This window comes from Caretta caretta, chromosome 4, assembly GCF_965140235.1.
Source record: "Caretta caretta isolate rCarCar2 chromosome 4, rCarCar1.hap1, whole genome shotgun sequence".
Taxonomy (NCBI): Eukaryota; Metazoa; Chordata; order Testudines; family Cheloniidae; genus Caretta; species Caretta caretta.
The window spans coordinates 23,970,726-23,989,448 of record NC_134209.1 but is presented as its reverse complement, the minus strand read 5'-3'; the positions used below and the strand labels follow the sequence as shown (position 1 = coordinate 23,989,448).

Here is an 18,723-nt window from a genome sequence, read left to right as displayed (position 1 = left end):
GCCATCTAGACATTTTGCTGGTGAAAAGTAAGACTGGGGGGGAAAAAAACATTAGAAATTAACAAAACATTAGAAATCGTGTGTCCGAGTTATTATAAGGTCAATGCTAACATAAATATATATAGTTTATTAAAGCAGTTGTTAAACTACACACTACGCATTGTTGTTTTTGCTTGTTTATTTGTGTTTAAATAATTGAGCTTATCATGTAACATCTTTCAAACTCCCTGACTCCAGTGGGAAAGCTGATTCTTTCAGGTTTGTCTTGTAGACTTGGTCTACACTAGGGACAGTTCTCAATAATTTCTCCCCCTTGCTAACATCAGTGCAGCTGAAATGGTGGACGCAACACTGGTGTTATTGAGGGAGAATAGTTTGTTGATACTTTAACAGAAACCTTTGGTTTAAAGCAGCTCTTTAGCTTGCAGGTACCGTTACTAATAAGTGCTTCAGATTCGTAAGTGCCCTGTGTCTGCATGAGAATGTACTCCATCGCCATTCGTTTTTCTTTTAAACAAGACTTTAAATGACACAACCACCTATTCATCACTGTAAGGTTGAGTCTCCTGCTCTCTCCTGAAATCGCAGCCTGCCCCTGAGTGAGATCCTGCAGATAAAGTCTCCTTCACAGCTGGGGATGACTTCAGGAACTGCTCCAGGATTAGCTCTCTGTGTTCTGGGAAGCACTCTTCAACATATTTATTCCTGCAACCTCTGACCCGTGCTAGTGCTGGGCCTGAAGCCAAGGGACTGGTTCACCCCTGCATTACATTTTAAGCCAGTGAAACTCCACTGATTTCACTGGTGGGAGTCTGACTCCTGCTACTGCCTCCGCACACCGCTCTGTAAAAGCCCTGCAGCCAGCCAGCAGAGTTCTTACTGCACAGCGCTCCCACAGGCAGTCGCCTACGCGGGCTTCCTTGAAAACCTGACCCCAGGGTGGGGAGGGAGTCCCCACAGTCTACATGCTACAAGTTGCTGTGGAGCTGCATGTAGGCACCCTTGAGGTGGAAGCTTAAAACAGAGCAGCTCTTGGTTGCTCTAATTTACACTGCGGGGCACACAGAAAATCCATCTTAGAGACACCTTTGCCCCTTCTCCCCTTGGCTGCAGCCTCTGTGCTGCACCTCCTGGAAAACACAGCACAGAGTCCCAGCCAAGGTGCCTTAGTGTCCCTCCTGGGGTATTCAGTGGGGCTAGGTCAGAGCAAACCTAGCGCAGTTGGATGATGAAGTCAGCAGCCCATACACAGAGTCGGGTTCTCCCATCAGTGAGAGAGGGATAATACTTCCCTTGTCGAGGTGACAGTGAGCTCCTTGGGGGCAGAGAATGTCTCTTATTCCACATTTGTATAGCACCTACCCTAGCACAATCGGACCCCTCAGTCTTGACTGGAGCCTTGCAGCACTCCTTTCATACACATTATACATAACCGCGGCATGCTGGTTAACACTCCTAGTCATTGCCGCGCAGCAGAGATGAGCTGAAATCTTTAGAACGTAACAGTGCCTCCGAGCCAACTCGTAGGGACAGTGCAGCTGGGCCAGCTACCCTGCGTCTCGGACCCACTACCCCAAGTGTTTTCTGTTTCAAATCTATTTGATGAGCAATTTCTGAGGAAGGAAGGGGAAAAGAAACCAGATCAACACGGCTTAGAAATGACCATCACGGGAGCCTTCAGAATGGTTTATTTAGTGGAAACAAAAGTGAGTTAACAAAGTCAGAGCTCTGCATTAATTAACGAGTGTGGAGGGAAAACCTGCCCTGGGCTTCTTGTGTCTCTTTAAGGCCCTTCCACGTCTCCTCTTTTGCTCCTTTGCCATCCTTCGCAGCCAGCATCTGCAGAAGAAACTAAAAGAAAACATAGCCATAAAGCACAGTTATTAGGAACGCATTTAAATGGCCAGCTACTGACTATAAGATATAAAAGAACAAGTCACAGAGGATCAAGATACCTTAAAGCTTAAAGCTTAGTGCTTTAATACAGAACTTTTTTTTTAATGGCATGAGACACAGAACTGTTGGAAGGTGCATGAATGCAGTCTCTGGGGCTAGCAAACTTCTTTGTCTCCATAGGTAACACATTGGCAATGGTGATGGAAGCTTCCTATGCAGTCATGCACCAACCCCATCCTGACCGAGCCAGAGCATCTTGATAGGTGAGAGCACAGCTCAGTTCCCATAGCTCATCCACTCTTTGCTCTCTCCACTGAGATCCCCTGAATGGGGAAGCCAATTAGTGCAGCTGTGGGGGTGGCTTCTGTGATGTGGACCATTGGGCACTGGGCTGAGAATATGCAGCTCCAATAGCCTTTGGCCCAGATCCAGCCTTACTTCCTGCTGCTTTTTACAGGGAGTCAGTGCCTCAGATCTCTCTGTCCATGACAGTGTCCTAGCAAAACACACACACACACACAGAGTTTCCTCAGAGGTCATTGCATCTTTGGGGAGGGGTAGGAGCTGTGGGAGGAGGAGACAGCATGGCTTAACTGCTGAAATGCTGCCTTACTTACCTGGCAGATGGAACAAAGCCAATGGCTGCTGGTCCAGGGCAGGCAAAGGACACCATGTTGTTTGCCCTGTTTTGGTTCAATGAGACACAACCACTGAGAGCAAAGGGAGAGGTGAAAGAGCACAAGAATTAAGGAGAAAAGGACCCACCACCAGGTCACAGTCTGATTTCTCAGGAATCATGCTGTTTTCTCTGGTGTTTGTGGTCCCCTTTCTCCTCTTGCTTTTCCCTTTCTCCGGCCTTGCTCTTGGTGGCTTAGTCAACATAATCTGGCTCTCCTCCTGCTGAACCCACAAAGCAGTGTGGCAGTGCAGCCATGCCTGATCTGCTGAGTCTAATGAGAACCCCACCTGCCATCTTACTGCCCTAACTTCAGCCCACCTTCTCCTGTCACTTTGTGCTGTCTTCCCATCCCCACACCTAGCTGCTCGCATCTCCCTCTTCCCGTCTGCCAGCACCACAAAGCCTCCTGGGTCTTCACTTCCCCAGTCCACCGGGAACAAGAAGCACAACACCCAGTTCTAGCTGATTGGGTGTAGGGAGGGACTCTGGGGCTGATTGGAATGAGGGGGCATGAAGACGTGGATTTTCTGCATGAGGTAGCTAATGGAACCTACTGTGGTGCAGGAAGGGGTGAAAGGGAAACTCTGCCTTGGGTTTAGAGGATGAAGGGGGAATAGGGAGACTGACTTCAGACTGAGGGTGAAGAGAAACTCATCCGGAAGCAGAGAGCCTAGGCTAGGGGAGACAAGACCCGGGAAGAAAGGAGCTGACTCAGAATGGGAAGGTGAGCAGAAAGAGGATGAGTGAACAGATGGTAAGGCCAAGAAGAGGAACACAACACAGAGAGGGGAGACCAGAGGAACACTGCCCAGAATTGCGGTGGGGGCAAAAATGTGCAAGCCAAACTATCTGAATCCAGGACGCTGTGAATATCATTTATTTGTGTAGGTGATAAGAAGGGTTTTTATTGACAGATATAGGGGAGGGACCATCTCTGTTCTGCAGCCTTCTTTCCATTTCCACCTGCAACTTTTCTAGCTTTGCTTCTTCCTGTCTGGTCTGTCACGCACTTCTTTTTGTCTCCATCTCTCCATTTTTCTTTGAAGGTGACTGATTTGGAGACATTCAGTCCCAGCCTGTCACACTGTTTGGCCCAGGGGCCAGACCTAACCTAACATATATAAATGTGTATAATATGGTCAAAATGAGTCCCTGGCACCAGATGACATCCAAAATCCCAACGTGTCCTGGAGAGTCCCAGACACCTGTAAAGGGGATGTGCCATCTTTGCCTACTGACTGCCTGACGTCACCAGTTTCTACTGAGCAAAACACTTCCAGTACTGCCTCACCCATGTACCAGGCCCATCCCTGTGAACCGATGTCCTCCAGTGGAAATCCAGCATTTAGGAATGATTCTGCTTTCAGCCACAGTGTGGAAACTGTGGAGGATGCTGCAGCCAAAGGGTTAAGTGGAAAAGACAATGGTTCCTTCTTAATAGGTCAAAAGACCTAGAATAGGCTGCACGACATGTGATCACCCTGGCAAGCGATGGGTGCAGCATTAGATGCAATGAGCCAAGGGGCATTCTAAGGACTGGCCTTCCGTGTTGAGCTCTGAATGAATGGCCTAAGAGGAGGGCTCCTTGTTGGGTTGAGTTTCGTGGCCATGACGAAACAATATCTTGCTGCTCGTCCTGCTGAGGTGGCTTGTGCAACCTTCACCAGCCCTGTCCAAACTGTGCTAGCTGCTACCATGTTTCAATGCCGTCGTTGCCAGCAGGGTTCAAGCCTCGTTTCCCTGACCAGTGTGAGTTGCTTTGAACAAGAACTGGTCGACCCGAAGCTATTTTACAGCTTTGAGGCCAAATTCAGGCCCAGCAGGGCTGGTGTTTGGCTTTGGTGAACTTCCATCCCTTGCCATAATCAGGTCTGAATTTGGCCCCAGGGCTAAGAGCACAGTTCAGTAACAGCTGTAGCATGGTACCCTGACATGGCAAGGACTGTAGTGCAGATTGGGCTCCTCGCTAGGTTGTGTACAGCATGGTTTTATAACATGGTTCTCACAGGGTGCTAAGACTGCCCATCCTTGTCGACCCTGGTCAGTTACACAGTGCTAGAAACAATGATGCTTAAACCAAGCTGCCTTAAGCACATCTCTTTTCCCAGAGTGCATAGGGCCAGAGGCATCCTGGTCTGTCGTTGCTACTGATCACATCAACGGACTTGTTACACTCTCACTGCCTTACCTCAGGCTTCCTGTAGCCCTTCCTTTCGAGGAATTCCTTAAAAGCGTGTGTTCCATGGAGCTGCATGACCTCTGTCTCCTAGGAGAATTTCCAATCCAAATTAAGGGAACACTCAAGAATAAATCTCACAGATTTATTTGTTTTTTTCATGCCCTCATTCATACAATAGTGAACAAAGCAAGAAAGGGACAAGGAAAGTTATTTCTGTGAAAGTCTCACAAATATGGTAAATTCCATATCTAATTAATCTCATGCATTGTAGTTCATTCAAGAGATAATTTCTGATTTGCTATTTTTATGGCAATCCAGGTGTTTCATAAGCACTGAATTGCGATGAGACAGTATGTCATTTTTCAGTGAGTGTTGTAGCAAGTCACTAATTACTAGGGATTATTTTGTAAAGCTGTTCTAACCAGCTGGAATTCCCACCCAGCTCTTATCACAACATACACACATGAGACACGGCCCAAAATTACTCCTACATTTATTGTTAACTGAAATAATAACAAAAAGACAAAGCTTTCTTCTGAACTCTGTTGTTCCTTGGGCTTTCCCCCCACAAGCTCTCCTGCCCCTGCCAGATACTTAAACCTTTTCAGACTGCTGGGTTAGAGCTGGTAGATGGAATTTGACCAGACAGCAGGTTAACATGTATGGTCTTCCTGGGATAGTTAAGACTACAAGTGGATAAGTCTTACAGCCAGATCCTGCAACTATACGATTCTCTAGTGTCAACAAGGCCACAGACTTGGGCCTTCTTACAACAGTGATGAACCTGATCCTTTGTTTACAGGGGTCGAGACCATGACCAACAATAATTCCTTCTGAGCTGGAATTGTGCATGCTTAGTCTCAGACTGGGAGTGAATTTTTACTGCCAAATTTGAAAGGCGGTTAATCTGGTCTTGAGATGCATGGAAGCAGAGAGAAAACTATTTTTCATCAGCGTTAAATGGACATGAAACTCAAACCCTTTGAAGTAAATATTGTGACTGGCTTTTAGGTCTTCTTTTGAACTCAGCCCCTAGACAAGGCGCTGTTGTGCCACCACCTGGGATGAGCTGTAAAAGGTCATGGGAGTTAGGACGTTCGTACAATTGTCTTTTTGTTGCGCTTCTAAGGTGCTGAGCCGTGAGGCCGTGATCCACAACTGGGGTCTCCAACTGTCACAGAATACAAATAATCAGTAATAATAATTAAAGTCAGTAGGATGGGTAATATGAACCATTCCCCTCCACTGTAACTGAGTCAGATAGCAGATGGTGTGCAGGCATGTTCCAGCAACAACGTATGCTCCGTGGCCTTGAACTACAATGAGAATTTCACCACAAAGATCCCAGAGATGCTTACAGTACCTTTTCACTAAACCGCTTCCTTAAATTCTGAATGGTATCAGCTGCTTCTTTTGGATCCTCTAAAGGCTCATTTACTTTTTGTTTTATCCACATTTTTGGGTCCAGGTACCAGGCTCCATACCTGATCTTCTCCCATTTGGGCTGGTAGAGACCCTGCACAATAAATTCATAATAATTAGGAACATCCTCTAATCATGTTGGTAGGTCTGACTCACCTCCCACAATGTGTAGGCGAACTACTGCCCTCTACAAGAGGGAGTGTCCGCCCTGGTCAATGGATGTGATCAGATGCTTAGATACCATAGTGGTGAGTGCAAGATGGAGTCAATTGTGTCTCTTTCTGGTGCCTATAGCAGGTGTAAGTCCTATTAATGCTACATAAGTGTGAGGTGTTTCACTAACTACCCCTAGCAATAGCAGTACAATAAAAAGGACTAATTTTCATCACCATTGATTCTTCTACTATTCATTAGACTTCAGATAGTAGAAATCATTGTCTCCACATTCTCCTACTTACATCTCTATACTAGTGAGTTGTTCTTTCTCATAGACAAGGAAATAGACAGGAATTTGGGTTTAACTAGAAGCTGTTAGTTTCCCTTGGAAATACTCCTCACTAATAAAATAGAAAGTGAAACAGAGGGGCAAAATCTAGGTGGGGGAATAGAGTGGAAAGGAAGAAGAGCACAGAGCTGTGGGAGAGGCTTCAGCTGAAATGAATTAGCAAGGAAGAAAGTTATCCTCTTCCATTCACTCTCCTGTACTCATCTACACTGAGCAGAAGGGCTGCCCAAAGGTGCAGCCAAAAATGGAGTAACACGAAATACCCCAACGCCTAACAGCAAAACTCTTTATCTCAAACACTAGTCAGCCTGTGCAAAACACTTGCACTCAGATCCTGATAGAGCCATTGGGAATTAACATTGTCTGCGCCCTGAGGTTGTCTGACCACTGATTAAAGCTGTGGTTTGCAACCTTTTCATACCAGGACCTGCTGCCCATTTAATGACATAGCAAGGGCAGGATGGGGACACCCTTATACACGCTATAGTAGGCTGACAAAGCATCACCTTGCAGAATTAACATATTTCCTTATTGTACTACTTTAAAAATCAGACTGTTTTCAAGGATTATGAATGTGAGTACAGATGTCATCCTTCGTTGTATGCAATATTACAGAATGGCCAGCAGGTGGCATTTCAAGAGCATTATTCTGAATAAAAAGCTCCCCACCCGGTGAAGTGAGCTGTAGCTCACGAAAGCTCATGCTCAAATAAATTGGTTAGTCTCTAAGGTGCCACAGGTACTCCTTTTCTTTTTGCGAATACAGACTAACACGGCTGTTACTCTGAAAAGTGGAGAGAATATTTCCTTTGGTTTTTGCAAAATGGGCTTTTGAGGATCAGTAGTCTCCCTTCCCTCTGACCCCAATTCTGGTCCAAGGAGAGAATTTCTAATGATGACCCAATGCAAAGGAGAGGAACACATGGAAACAAAACTTGCAAATCTGGCACTAGTGTCAGAGCACTGTGATCAGCACAAGCTCTCGGAATTATCTCCTGGGGGCTATATATTCTTTACGTTTTCTGCCCTTAAAAGCTGGGAGGCAACCGCTGGAAAGCTGAGTTGTTTCTCAAGGTGACTCTGATGAAGGGGTAAGTAAAGCACAAGCCATGCCCTTCCACAGGGCTAGTGGGCTTCCTTTCAATGACTGGGGACCTAGGAGGCTTGAAAGGAGGAATATGAGACACTGCAAGATAAAAGTAATTTATTATGACAGTGATAATTCCCTGTTGAAGCCCAGTAGAAACAGCTCAAAATAAGAGCGATCAAATCTAATCTATGCGCCCTGCAGTTTCTGCTGACTCAGATATTTCTCTTCCTAGGCACAACAGTAAATATCATTTTATGGGTCATCTCTTGCCACTTGTTTTAGAGACATAATGAGAGTGGTCCCAAACCCAGTTTTGTTCCACTGAGGACAATGGTAGTTTTGCATGCAGTAGAATGCAGTCCCAACTGTGATAGCATATAGCAGAGAAGTGGAACGAAATACTAGCTAATACATACTAGAAGTAATATATTGTTACACAGATTTTATTGCTGATAATAGACAGAGTATAGAATTATGGACTTTGCCATTGATTTTATGTGGAAGGCGCTCAGATACTATGGTAATGGGTGGCAGTATAAACCGCTAAGACTAAGATAACGTAACACAGTTATAGGGCCAGATCCTGAGAGGTGCTGAGCATCTTGAACTCCCATGGAAGTTAATAGGAGCTGCAGGTGCAGCTTGTTTAGTTTTCCCTGGCCTGCTTACCTTAGGAAGACTCTTTACAGCTTTCAGGGAGGATGAAACCCCCAGACGCTTTCTCAGCTCTGGTGGCACATTGTTTATCTCCACAACTTCGACAGGCATAGCCGGTGTGGGCTTGGTTTCATAACCGGTATCAAACAGCCTCATGATGGTATCTTCACTGATGTTATAATTTTCTCCTCCCTGCAATAATAAGCCAAGTGCACCGTTAGGAGGTAGCAGGAGGCAGTTTCTGACATTGTCAAACACACCACACTTGCGGGGTGGGGGGAATATTTACAACATACTGGTAGAGAGCTAGATGTTCACCAGATTGGGGATAGGCACCATTTCCCAGCACCAGTTCCAGCCTAGCCCAGGACAGTGGTTACCAACCGCTGTTATTTATTTATGCAGATCATTACAAATCTCCTATCTGCCCTGCTCAGTAGGGTTGAATCCTGTTACATGTTGTGAGCTGGCCCTTTAAGGCAGTGGCCCTCAACCTTTCCAGACCTCTGTGCCCCTTTCAGGAGGCTGATGTGTCTTGGGTACCCCCAAGCTTCACTTTATCTAAAAACGACTTGCTTACAAAATCAGACATCAAAATGCAAAAGTGTCACAGCACACTGTCACTGAAAAATGGCTGACTTTCTCATTTCATACAATTATAAAGTAAATCAATTCGAATATGAATCTTGTACTTACATTTCAGTGTATGGTATACAGAGCAGTATAAGCAAGTCATTGTCTGTATGAAATTTTAGTTTGTACTGACATCGCTAGTGCTTTTATAGAGCCTGTTGTAAAGCTAGGCAAATAGCTAGATGAGCTGATGTACCCCCTGGAAGACCTCCAAGTACCCTCAGGGGTATGTCTACGTGCTGAAAACCACTGACTTAAAGGGAGTCTGGGGTCAGCCTCACCTATGACTGGTTTATTTCAGAGCAGGTGGGTCATTTGATGAGGGAGCAGGTGACTAAGAACCAGGTCTCCTTAGAGGTGCCCAACTCCCACTGCCATTCCGTGTGATCTGGGTGCCAAACTCCCTTACGTGCTTGTGAAAATCACAGCCTAGATTCCTAAACAGCCAGCAAAGAGGCAGAAAGTGATTTTTTCCCCCCAAGAACTAATGCTGTTTCCTGGAGACAGATCCACACGAGACTAGAAGAGCAGGGGCTTACAGAGACTGAAACCAAGTCTTGCACCACACACCTTGGTACACAACTTCTTGCTGATGCTAAGTCACCATGCCCCTCTTTGACATACTTCTTGAATTCCTACACCAGGGAAGCAAAGAGGAACTAAGAAGAACCATTTCAAAGGTCCCTTTACCATGTGCTGCTCTGATCAGAAAAAGCATAAAGTCTTTTTCCGCCCAGTCAGATTAGCTATAAAGTAAAACAAGACATGAGCACATGACACAGTGCAGCACAGGGGTCAGAGATTCTGTTACTCCTGGTCTGGTTTTTATTTTTAAACAGGTCACTGAAGGCCATTTGTGCTCTGAGGGGGATACGAGGGCGGTGCTAGGCATACAGTCCCCTGAGATTGACAGGTCTAGCACCTACCGTGGCGTTCTCTTAAAGTCCAGGGACCGGGCACAGTGGGGAAGGCAGAGAATGGCTAGCCTCTGAGCACTCCTTGGCACACTCCAATGTCAGGGGTGAGGACAGAGGTAGAATGGCAATGCAGCCCACATTTCTCATATAGCATTTCCCAATCCTGCTCCCTAATGCTATCCTGTCCATTTCAGTCCCAATTTTAAAGCAATAGCACTTGGCCACAATGAACACAGAAAACATCAGATCATGTGAGAGTCTCTGTCACAAGAAACAATAGCTCAGTGTTCTAGGAAAGTGACTGCATCGCTTTATCACACTCTTACGCTGCTTCTTAGAGGAGCTGGAGCAAAGAGCCAATACGGATAACTGAAGATACCGTTGCTGGGATAAGCAGCCGCACAGTTACAGGGATCCTGGACATCTGTCCTTCTGAACAGCTACTGGAACATCTGGTTTCCATACTGGGCTAAATCCTGGGAAGTGCTGAGTTGAAATCACTGGGAAATGCAGGTGCTTGGGGGGGCCAGAGCTTCCCATTCCATGGAAAGACCTGCGCACATAGGCCTCAGGGAGGGAAAACTTGGCTATGATCCCCTTGGGGAGGCTCCCAAAATCACAGGGGCATCATGAGGAAATCTTAATTCCTGTTCAGATGTGGCACTAATGGGGCACCTAGTAAGACTGATGATTCCATGACTGGGCTGGGCTCCACAGGACACAGGGATGGATCTGCACCCAGCACTCAGCAGATCCCAAGATCCACAGGAGGCCAGGGCTGACTCGAGATCTCAGGGGTTCCTGGAGCCCCAAATGGGTCTATACTCCCAAGACCTCCCCTGGACACAGCTGCCCCAACGATCCTCCTTAAAGGGGTCCTCCAGCAAAGAGGGGCTCTCTGTTAACAGTAATACAAGATGGAGCTGCATTACCTCTTCCTAGTAATCTGCACTGCTGTAATCACAAACCAGCTTCCCTAGCCCCACCCCCAGCTCAAACTCCCAAATGTGTCCCCATGAGGACCCACTCATAACCCCATGGGGAGCCCTTTGAGGATCCCATAAGGAGGGTGGGGACAGTGCTGAAGAGATGGCTTATCCCATTCCTCTGCCCCCCTTTCAAGCAGAGCAGGATGAATCTGGGTACGGACAGCCCTTCATGCACACATTTCAGGGGCATGTTCTGCTCCAGGCTTTGGGCCTGCTCCTGCTCCCTTTGAAGTCAATGACAAAACACCCATGACCTGATTTTCAGAGGCATTGAGCACTCACAGCTCCCAGTGAAATCTGTGTTTGGCCTAGTCCATGACTGGAGCTCCTTAGCGCTACAATAATACAAGTAAATAATAATAACAGGATCTGTGGGCACTCAGTAGCTCAGTGCTTTCCATGAGGCAGGACTGGGGAACAGGGCCCACTCCTTGCAACCTTGTATTTTACCCTCCCTTGTTTGTAATCCACCACTTAGCAGCCCGAAAACAAAGGGTCCGTCTGTCTCCAGTGGCCGTGTCTTCCTCCAGCACTGCTCACATAGAGATTTTGCTGTGTTTCCAGTGCAGCAGGTGCCAACACGGTGGCCTTTTGTCCCCTTCTCAAGCTTTGCTAACCTCCGGTGATAGGAGTCGAGGGTTATTTTGCAAACAGAGCCTCATTATATAAGCAGGTAGACATGAGCTCCATTGCAGAAAAGCAAAGGTATTTTTAGCTAATGGCTGCTGCAATGCAGTGGGAATTCAGTCCTTACAGTCTCATTTCTAGGGAATTCCTTTTTCAGACTCACCATGAGGGCCTTTAAACATAATCAGCATTTGGAATTGAAGGGAAGACACACCCCACCAGATTGTTTGTTATCTTACAGTAGGTCCAGTGGGCCTCATAAGGTAACCGTATTTCCCTTTGCGGTCTCTGTGCTGAGACCCTTCACAAGGCTATTGACATACATGATTTTCTAAGGATTTGTTGACACAGTGGGTCAGATCTTCGGTCCCTCGGCCATCATAAAACAGACAGATACCTTTACCTGGCACCGGGGAATTCCCAGCCTCCTGCCTGGTGTAGAGGGTTGTGTCAAGGGTAGGAGGGGCAGGACTGTAACATGCTGTGCTCCCGCCAATCCTCCCCAGCAAAATGGCTTCTCAGGAGCCATTTCAAACTGGCCCATATTCGAACAACTCTTAGCCTGCTCTATTTTTGAGCCAGAGGCCGCCAGCCCCAGAATCAGGAGAGCTTTGAGCCACCTTTGTCTCGCTCAGTGCAGTCAAGGATTGAAGCTGGTATTTTACTATTTGTACATATTAAAGCTACGAGCGTGAATCCAGAGAAACACCACTGACATTGTTTTCTGCAAAACAAATGTATTTCTATTGAGCTATTTGAATGACTGAGCAAACGATAACATAAACTAGGCTAGCAAATGACTCTACTTAAAGCCTTCAATTCCCATGACATATGTCAGACTCAAAGGAGAGAGTTTGGTCTTTGACAGAAGATGGACTCTTGAGATAAAGCAGGCACTGGTCTGGTCTGGAGACTATAGTCTGACTTAGATCCACAGATATAGATAGCCACAGTGAGAAGATGCTGTGAAATCCCTGGTTATCCAAGACCTCTCTGTACTAAGTGGCACACTATAAGAGTATGTCTGAGCACTGCTATGTAAATATTCAGGATCCAGGGGCCTGCTCTTGCTCCCATTGAAGTCCATGGGACTTTGTCCTCTGACTTCAGTGAAAGCATAACCAAGTACCCCCAGGACTGAAAGCGCTTGGGATGGGATTTTCAAAAGCACTCACCATTGTCCTAACTCTGTTCCCGTGGCAGTCAATGGAATCTTTACCATTGACTTCAGTGGAAGCCGAGTTAGGCCAATGCAGAGTGCTATTTAAAATCCCAGGCATGGCATGTATAATACATGTCCGATGCACTCCCCAAACTCTGCCCTGTCTTTAGCCCACCTAATCCCACTGACATTTGTGGTGCTGCAGTATCACTCAAGTTAGAATTTGGCTCCTAGAGAAAGGGAATGTGCCACTACTTATTTGCACATTTTTAAACTGCATCCATCATTCTGTGTTCACTAAAATCAATGCCTGAATTGCTGAGTCACTGTCAATCAAAAAAATTGGCTCTGACTCCAAAATGAAGCAGTTAAATCTAACCAATAACTCCCCCTCCACACCTCTCTCAGGCAAATGCTTGAGTAAGCCGATGGACTTGGCAAGTTTACAGAATGAACTGATTTGCGGTTTGCTTTGCATTTGGGCTATGTAATTAAACTTCTGTACAAGCAGAATTGTAAGGGTTAACATTGTCAGACTTGGGTGCCTCAGGTTAGGCACCTACAGCCATATTTAGGCTGGGATTTTCAAAAGTGACGAAGGGATGGAGGCTCCAAACTCCCAGTGAATGTCAATAGACATTGGGCATAAGTGGCCTATATCTTTCAAGAGGTGCTGAGCATCCCTATCTCCCATTGCCGTCTGTGGAAGCAGTAGTGCTCAGGGCATGTTAGCTGAGGGATGCACTTAGGATGTAGATGCCCTTCGGGTACCCAAGTCGGAAAACATTGGCCCAAGTCATTACTGGACTGCTGAGATAGGAGGGTTTTGGTTTTCAACTTACCCAAGAAGCAACCCAGTCACAAAACTCCTTAGTCACTCGCTTTACATTCTCATCCAGGGGAGGAATGTAGCTCCGTCTGGCTGCCTTTTCCCTTGCTGCTACCTCTTTCTTGGAAAACAATGTGTATGGACTCTTGCTTTTAGACTGCTTGAGGCTGAAGAGATGGATATGATACAGTCATGAGCAGTCTGTAAGTGCCTCTCATCAGCACAAATGCGTTCCTGTGGTTTCAGATCAGTAGGGTTTGAATAATTATCTCTGTGCCTGCTGCTTCCAGCTTGCAATTCATACTTCCTTCATACTTTCCTTGCTGCTGCTTCTTCTGCAGAGTCCCCTTGTTATAGAGCTGGCTGTCCTCACCAGGCCTACAGCACACAGAGATTTATGTGCAGATCTTTACGGTCTGCAGGGAGACCAGCGGCTAGGTTCTGAGACAAAGCCCACTGGAGTCTACGGGAATCTTTCCATGGGCGTCAATGGCTTTGGATCAGGCCCATAAAGGCTTATGTGCTGAAGCCCATCTAAGCCAGCCAGCCCTGGGAAGCCTCCTGGGTGTGTCTAATCAGAGGAACCAGACAGAAGACTTCAATATCGACTGAGCTGGCTCTCCCGTTTAGCCAGAGCCCAGTTACTAGAAAGGGTGTCCCCAAGGCCTTCTAGATTCATAGATATTTAGGTCAGAAGGGATCATTATGATCATCTAGTCTGACCTCCTGCACAACGCAGGCCACAGAATTTCACCCACCACTCCTGCAAAAAACCTCTCACTTAATGTCTGTGCTATTGAAGTCCTCAAATCGTGGTTTAAAGACTCCAAGGAGCAGAGAATCCTCCAGCAAGTGACCCGTGCCCCATGCTACAGAGGAAGGTGAAAAACCTCCAGGCCTCTTCCAATCTGCCCTGGAGGAAAATTCCTTCCCGACCTCAAATATGGCGATCAGCTAAACCCTGAGCATATGGGCAAGATTCATCAGCCAGATACTACAGAAAATTCTTTCCTGGGTAACTCAAATCCCACCCCATCTAATATCCCATCACAGGCCATTGGGCCTATTTACCATGAATATTTAATTACCAAAACCATGTGATCCCATCATACCATCTCCTCCATAAACTTATCGAGTTTAATCTTAAAGCCAGATAGATCTTTTGCCCCCACTGCTTCCCTTGGAAGGCTGTTCCAGAACTTCACTCCTCTGATGGTTAGAAACCTTCGTCTAATTTCTAGTCTAAACTTCCTGGTGGCCAGTTTATATCCATTTGTTCTTGTGTCCACATTGGTACTGAGCTTAAATAATTCCTCTCCCTCTCCGGTATTTATCCCTCTGATATATTTATAGATAGCAATCATATCTCCCCTCAACCTTCTTTTAGTTAGGCTAAACAAGCCAAGCCCCTTGAGTCTCCTTTCATAAGACAAGTTTTCCATTCCTCGGATCATCCTAGTAGCCCTTCTCTGTACCTGTTCCAGTTTGAATTCATCCTTCTTAAACATGGGAGACCAGAACTGCACACAGTATTCCAGGTGAGGTCTCACCAGTGCCTTGTATAACGGTACTAAAAGCTGAACTGGGGTGGGATATGGAAAACATCCACCCGCAGAAACATTCAGCTCCTCTCTTTCAATACATTTCATTTCAGAGGAGAGAGACTGAACTGAACCCAGGCCCAGCAGCAGAAGGTGGATTCAGGCAGCCCTGGGTGCTGCTCGCTCTGTCCTGTCCAGTACTCACAGTGCTGATGGCCTGGGGCTTATTTCTTTACTTTTCCCATCCTCCAGCTGAAACAGCTCTTGCTGAGGGGTATGGCTTGCCTGGTCACGATCCTTGTATCCAGCTTTACTATGCAAGCACAACTCCGGGTCCAGGATGGCCACAACCTCTTCGAAAAGCTGAGAGCCAAACAAGAACAGAGCACATGTCCAAAAACACCTCACACCCATGGAGACTGCATAGGAGACCCCATTACAGATCATGCACCCTACCTTAGCTCCCCCATCAGCATGTGATGAATCATTTTGTGACCTGATCTCACCACGAACCGGAGCCAAGACTCCTTATTTATCCTCAAATTCAAAGGGCTCTCATGGCACAATGAATACAATCACCTTCATTGTCTTACTGCTTCTTAACCTTTGAGCAGTGTGATCCTCCTCAGCATTCTGCACTGTACCACTGAGGAATAATATATTCACCCTGAGTTCGCTGTGGCCCCCAGTACAAGGCCTGCCATCTCCCTGCTGCTGGCCCCTCTCTCTCCAAAAGACCATCATAACCTTCCCCTATTCCACCTGAGAGTGGAAAGCCTAATGCTTCCCACCCACTTTTACTCCCTGCCCCCAGCTTGCTTGCACGGAGTCCTTCAGTGTCAACCCACCTGCCCCAAATCATAAGCGCAGGTGTGCACTGACTAGGCCCTGTTATTTCCCAACAGAAGAGAGGTTGGGAGGGACCCCACAGCAGAGGAAGTATTCTGGGGGAGAAATAATTATTCTAGAGTCAGGCCAGGGTCCAGATCACGTCAGGACCCACACTTTGGCCAAGACTCCAGGGTATCTTTCAATTTTAATACAATAGAGAGATAATCCATTCATTGCCCTGGAACAGCCAGTTATATCTGGAGGTGTGCTCCGTGATACAGCAATGTAAACCAACTGATCGCTGTATAATCTACCAGATATGGAATTAAATGATTATTAAATGAGCCCATTTTTGTATAGTGGCCCATGTTGATGGGTGAGTGGGAGCAGGCTCACTGACTGAACACAAATAGTGTGACAAATCTCAGAATATTAGCAGGGTGTCTCAGAAGCCTGCCAGTGACTGCTATCAGTTCAAATCTCTGCCTGTCTTTAGAGTCACCTTCCCATGACAAGTCAGATTTAGTAGACGTTCAATCTGTAGGAAATAATATGGTTTTAAAACACCCAGTGAGAAAAGCTGGGTTTTGGATTACTTTTATATTTAAAACATGCTAAAAGGATGCGCAGTCTTGAGGAAGAACAGCAGCAACCCTGGGGTCTTTACCTCTGGAGGGATGCTTTCTTCCAGATGAGGGTAGAGTGCAAGGGGGTGTTGGTTTAGGCAGTGTTCTGTCTGTGCAATGTGATCCTGCCTGGCTTTCTGCAAAGGACTGAGCCTGGACTGTCTTGTAAACGTTTTCCCCACCTTCTGCTGGGCCCGGCAGGAAGCATCAGATGCATTATTAGGTAGCACAATAGGTAAAAGCCCCTTTGTGCCACGAATGATGATGTTGTCAGATGGAGCAGGGACACCACTTCTGAAATCATCCAGGCCACTTTTCAAGAATCTCCAGCGCTGGCTGTTAAGAGAATCTGAGAACCTCGCTTTGTTGCTGTGCTCTCGAAAGCTCTTAGAAGGCAATTTCTCCTTGTACCTGAGACCAAATGCTGCTGGTCAGTGCTTAAAGTCAGGGGGATGAGTTTTAACAAAGCACAGTAATGTCTCTGCCACCACCTGTCCAGCTCAAATATGAACTCACCCTTCCATTCCATTCCCTTGCCAGACTGAAACTCTGCAAAATACACTGGGTGGTGCAGTCTCTTTATAATCCCAGATCAGAGCCAGGTGCTTGTGTTCAAATGGTCTGTCCTAAAATGCAGACCTGGCATTGTCAATAAAGTTGGCCTGATTTTCAGAGACGATGGGCAGCCAGGACTCCAGCTGAAGACCAGGAGAGCTGCAGCTGTTCAACAGCTCCGAAAATCAAGCCCAAATATTCATTCATTAAAACCTCTGATTTAAAAAAAATGAAGACTTTGAACCAAAGTCACCGTGGGTATGAATGGGTGTGATTCCACTAAAGTCCCTGGAGCCACAGCCACTTAGGCCAGCTGTGAATTTGGTTCATGTTGTATCATTAAACAACAAGCACATGTGTAATTGTTTTAGCATTGATAAAAAAAAAACAGGCCAAAGAATGCAGTGATCTCATGTCCTCCCCATATTTTGAGTGGCCTGTGGGATTTGAGTTACTGGTTTCGATCCAAGTGTCCACATCTCAATGGACATTAATTTGGCATCCGTATGGGCATTTTCATCAGAGAGGCCAAACACTGAACAACCGAGGAGACTTCCACTGCCACTGCCTGGGTTATTATGGCTGATAGATGGATCCAAAGAGCATGTCAATCCTATAGGTCTCTCAGTCTGGTACGTTTCCTACCACAAAAGTCACTCATTACATACATAGTGACTGAAACTCATGCACTTCATATATGTTAATAGCTGGTTAGATGTGCTCAACCCCTGCCTTCTTAAGTGGTCACAAAATATTTTAAAGAAAAGAGAAAAACTCTTCCCTATTTATAAATTTAAAAGCAGATTTACGTATTGAATAAGCCCATTCCAACAAAAGTGCAAGACTCATGCAAGGCTCATGCCTAGTTGAGGACAGTCTTGCATATTCCATGCATGATCCTACCATGGCCCCTCTGTAATGACGTAAGAGTAGGCAGAGGATTATTTCAGTCCTGTGCTGAAAACACGGCATGCCACATGGACAAGACCCTTTACCAAGCAAGAGGGAATGGGATGAGTGTTGCTAACAGCACGCGGCCCAGGGTTTGACATGTCAGCCCCGTTGTTTGTTATGCACTCAAATCAGGATGGTGCACTCTGCTGTCTGCCTGGGGCCATGAGGGTGAGCTTCTGGAAGGTGGGCTGCACGCTACACACCCAATGTGAATTTGCCAGAAGGATGGGCACAAATAGCCAATGACGTACAGCCTCCCCACCAACCCCACTCACCACCGGGCTGAGCCCATCCCTGCAGGTAGGAGGCAGCTGCTGCTGCTGCGGACCGTTGGAGGGACAAGGTGCTCCTCTCCTGCTCCCCGCCACAAGGCAGAACATTAGGGCTGTCTTTGTTCCAAGCACCGGCTCCAACCACCCAGGCTGAGAACACTGGTTGCTAGGAGATGGTGGCCATGGTGTTCATGCAAGAGCGGGAGAGGCTATTGAGCAGAGTAACGGTCACATAGGCTTTGATTGACCCCTCTCCTAGTGTATCTGCCCCCCACACTCTCTCTCTCTTACCCACTCCCATCACGTCTATCCAGTGCACCACAACTGTTGGCCAGGCTTCCTCTCCACACCGTGGCTGC

General features: G+C 46.6%; 1 protein-coding gene across 1 annotated transcript; it reads right to left on the bottom strand.

Moving 5' to 3' along the window:
* Window positions 1-1,700: 1,700 nt before the first annotated feature.
* FAM47E (family with sequence similarity 47 member E) lies at window positions 1,701-18,492 on the bottom strand. The gene is made up of 8 exons (XM_048847573.2): window positions 18,368-18,492; window positions 16,625-16,994; window positions 15,332-15,489; window positions 13,599-13,752; window positions 8,441-8,620; window positions 6,118-6,270; window positions 4,764-4,841; window positions 1,701-1,851 (listed from the first exon to the last, which is right to left on the bottom strand). The coding sequence occupies exons 1-8, from the start codon at window positions 18,382-18,384 to the stop codon at window positions 1,738-1,740; spliced, it is 1,224 nt and encodes a 407-aa protein (XP_048703530.1). The 5' UTR covers window positions 18,385-18,492; the 3' UTR covers window positions 1,701-1,737.
* Between the last annotated feature and the right edge of the window lie 231 nt (window positions 18,493-18,723).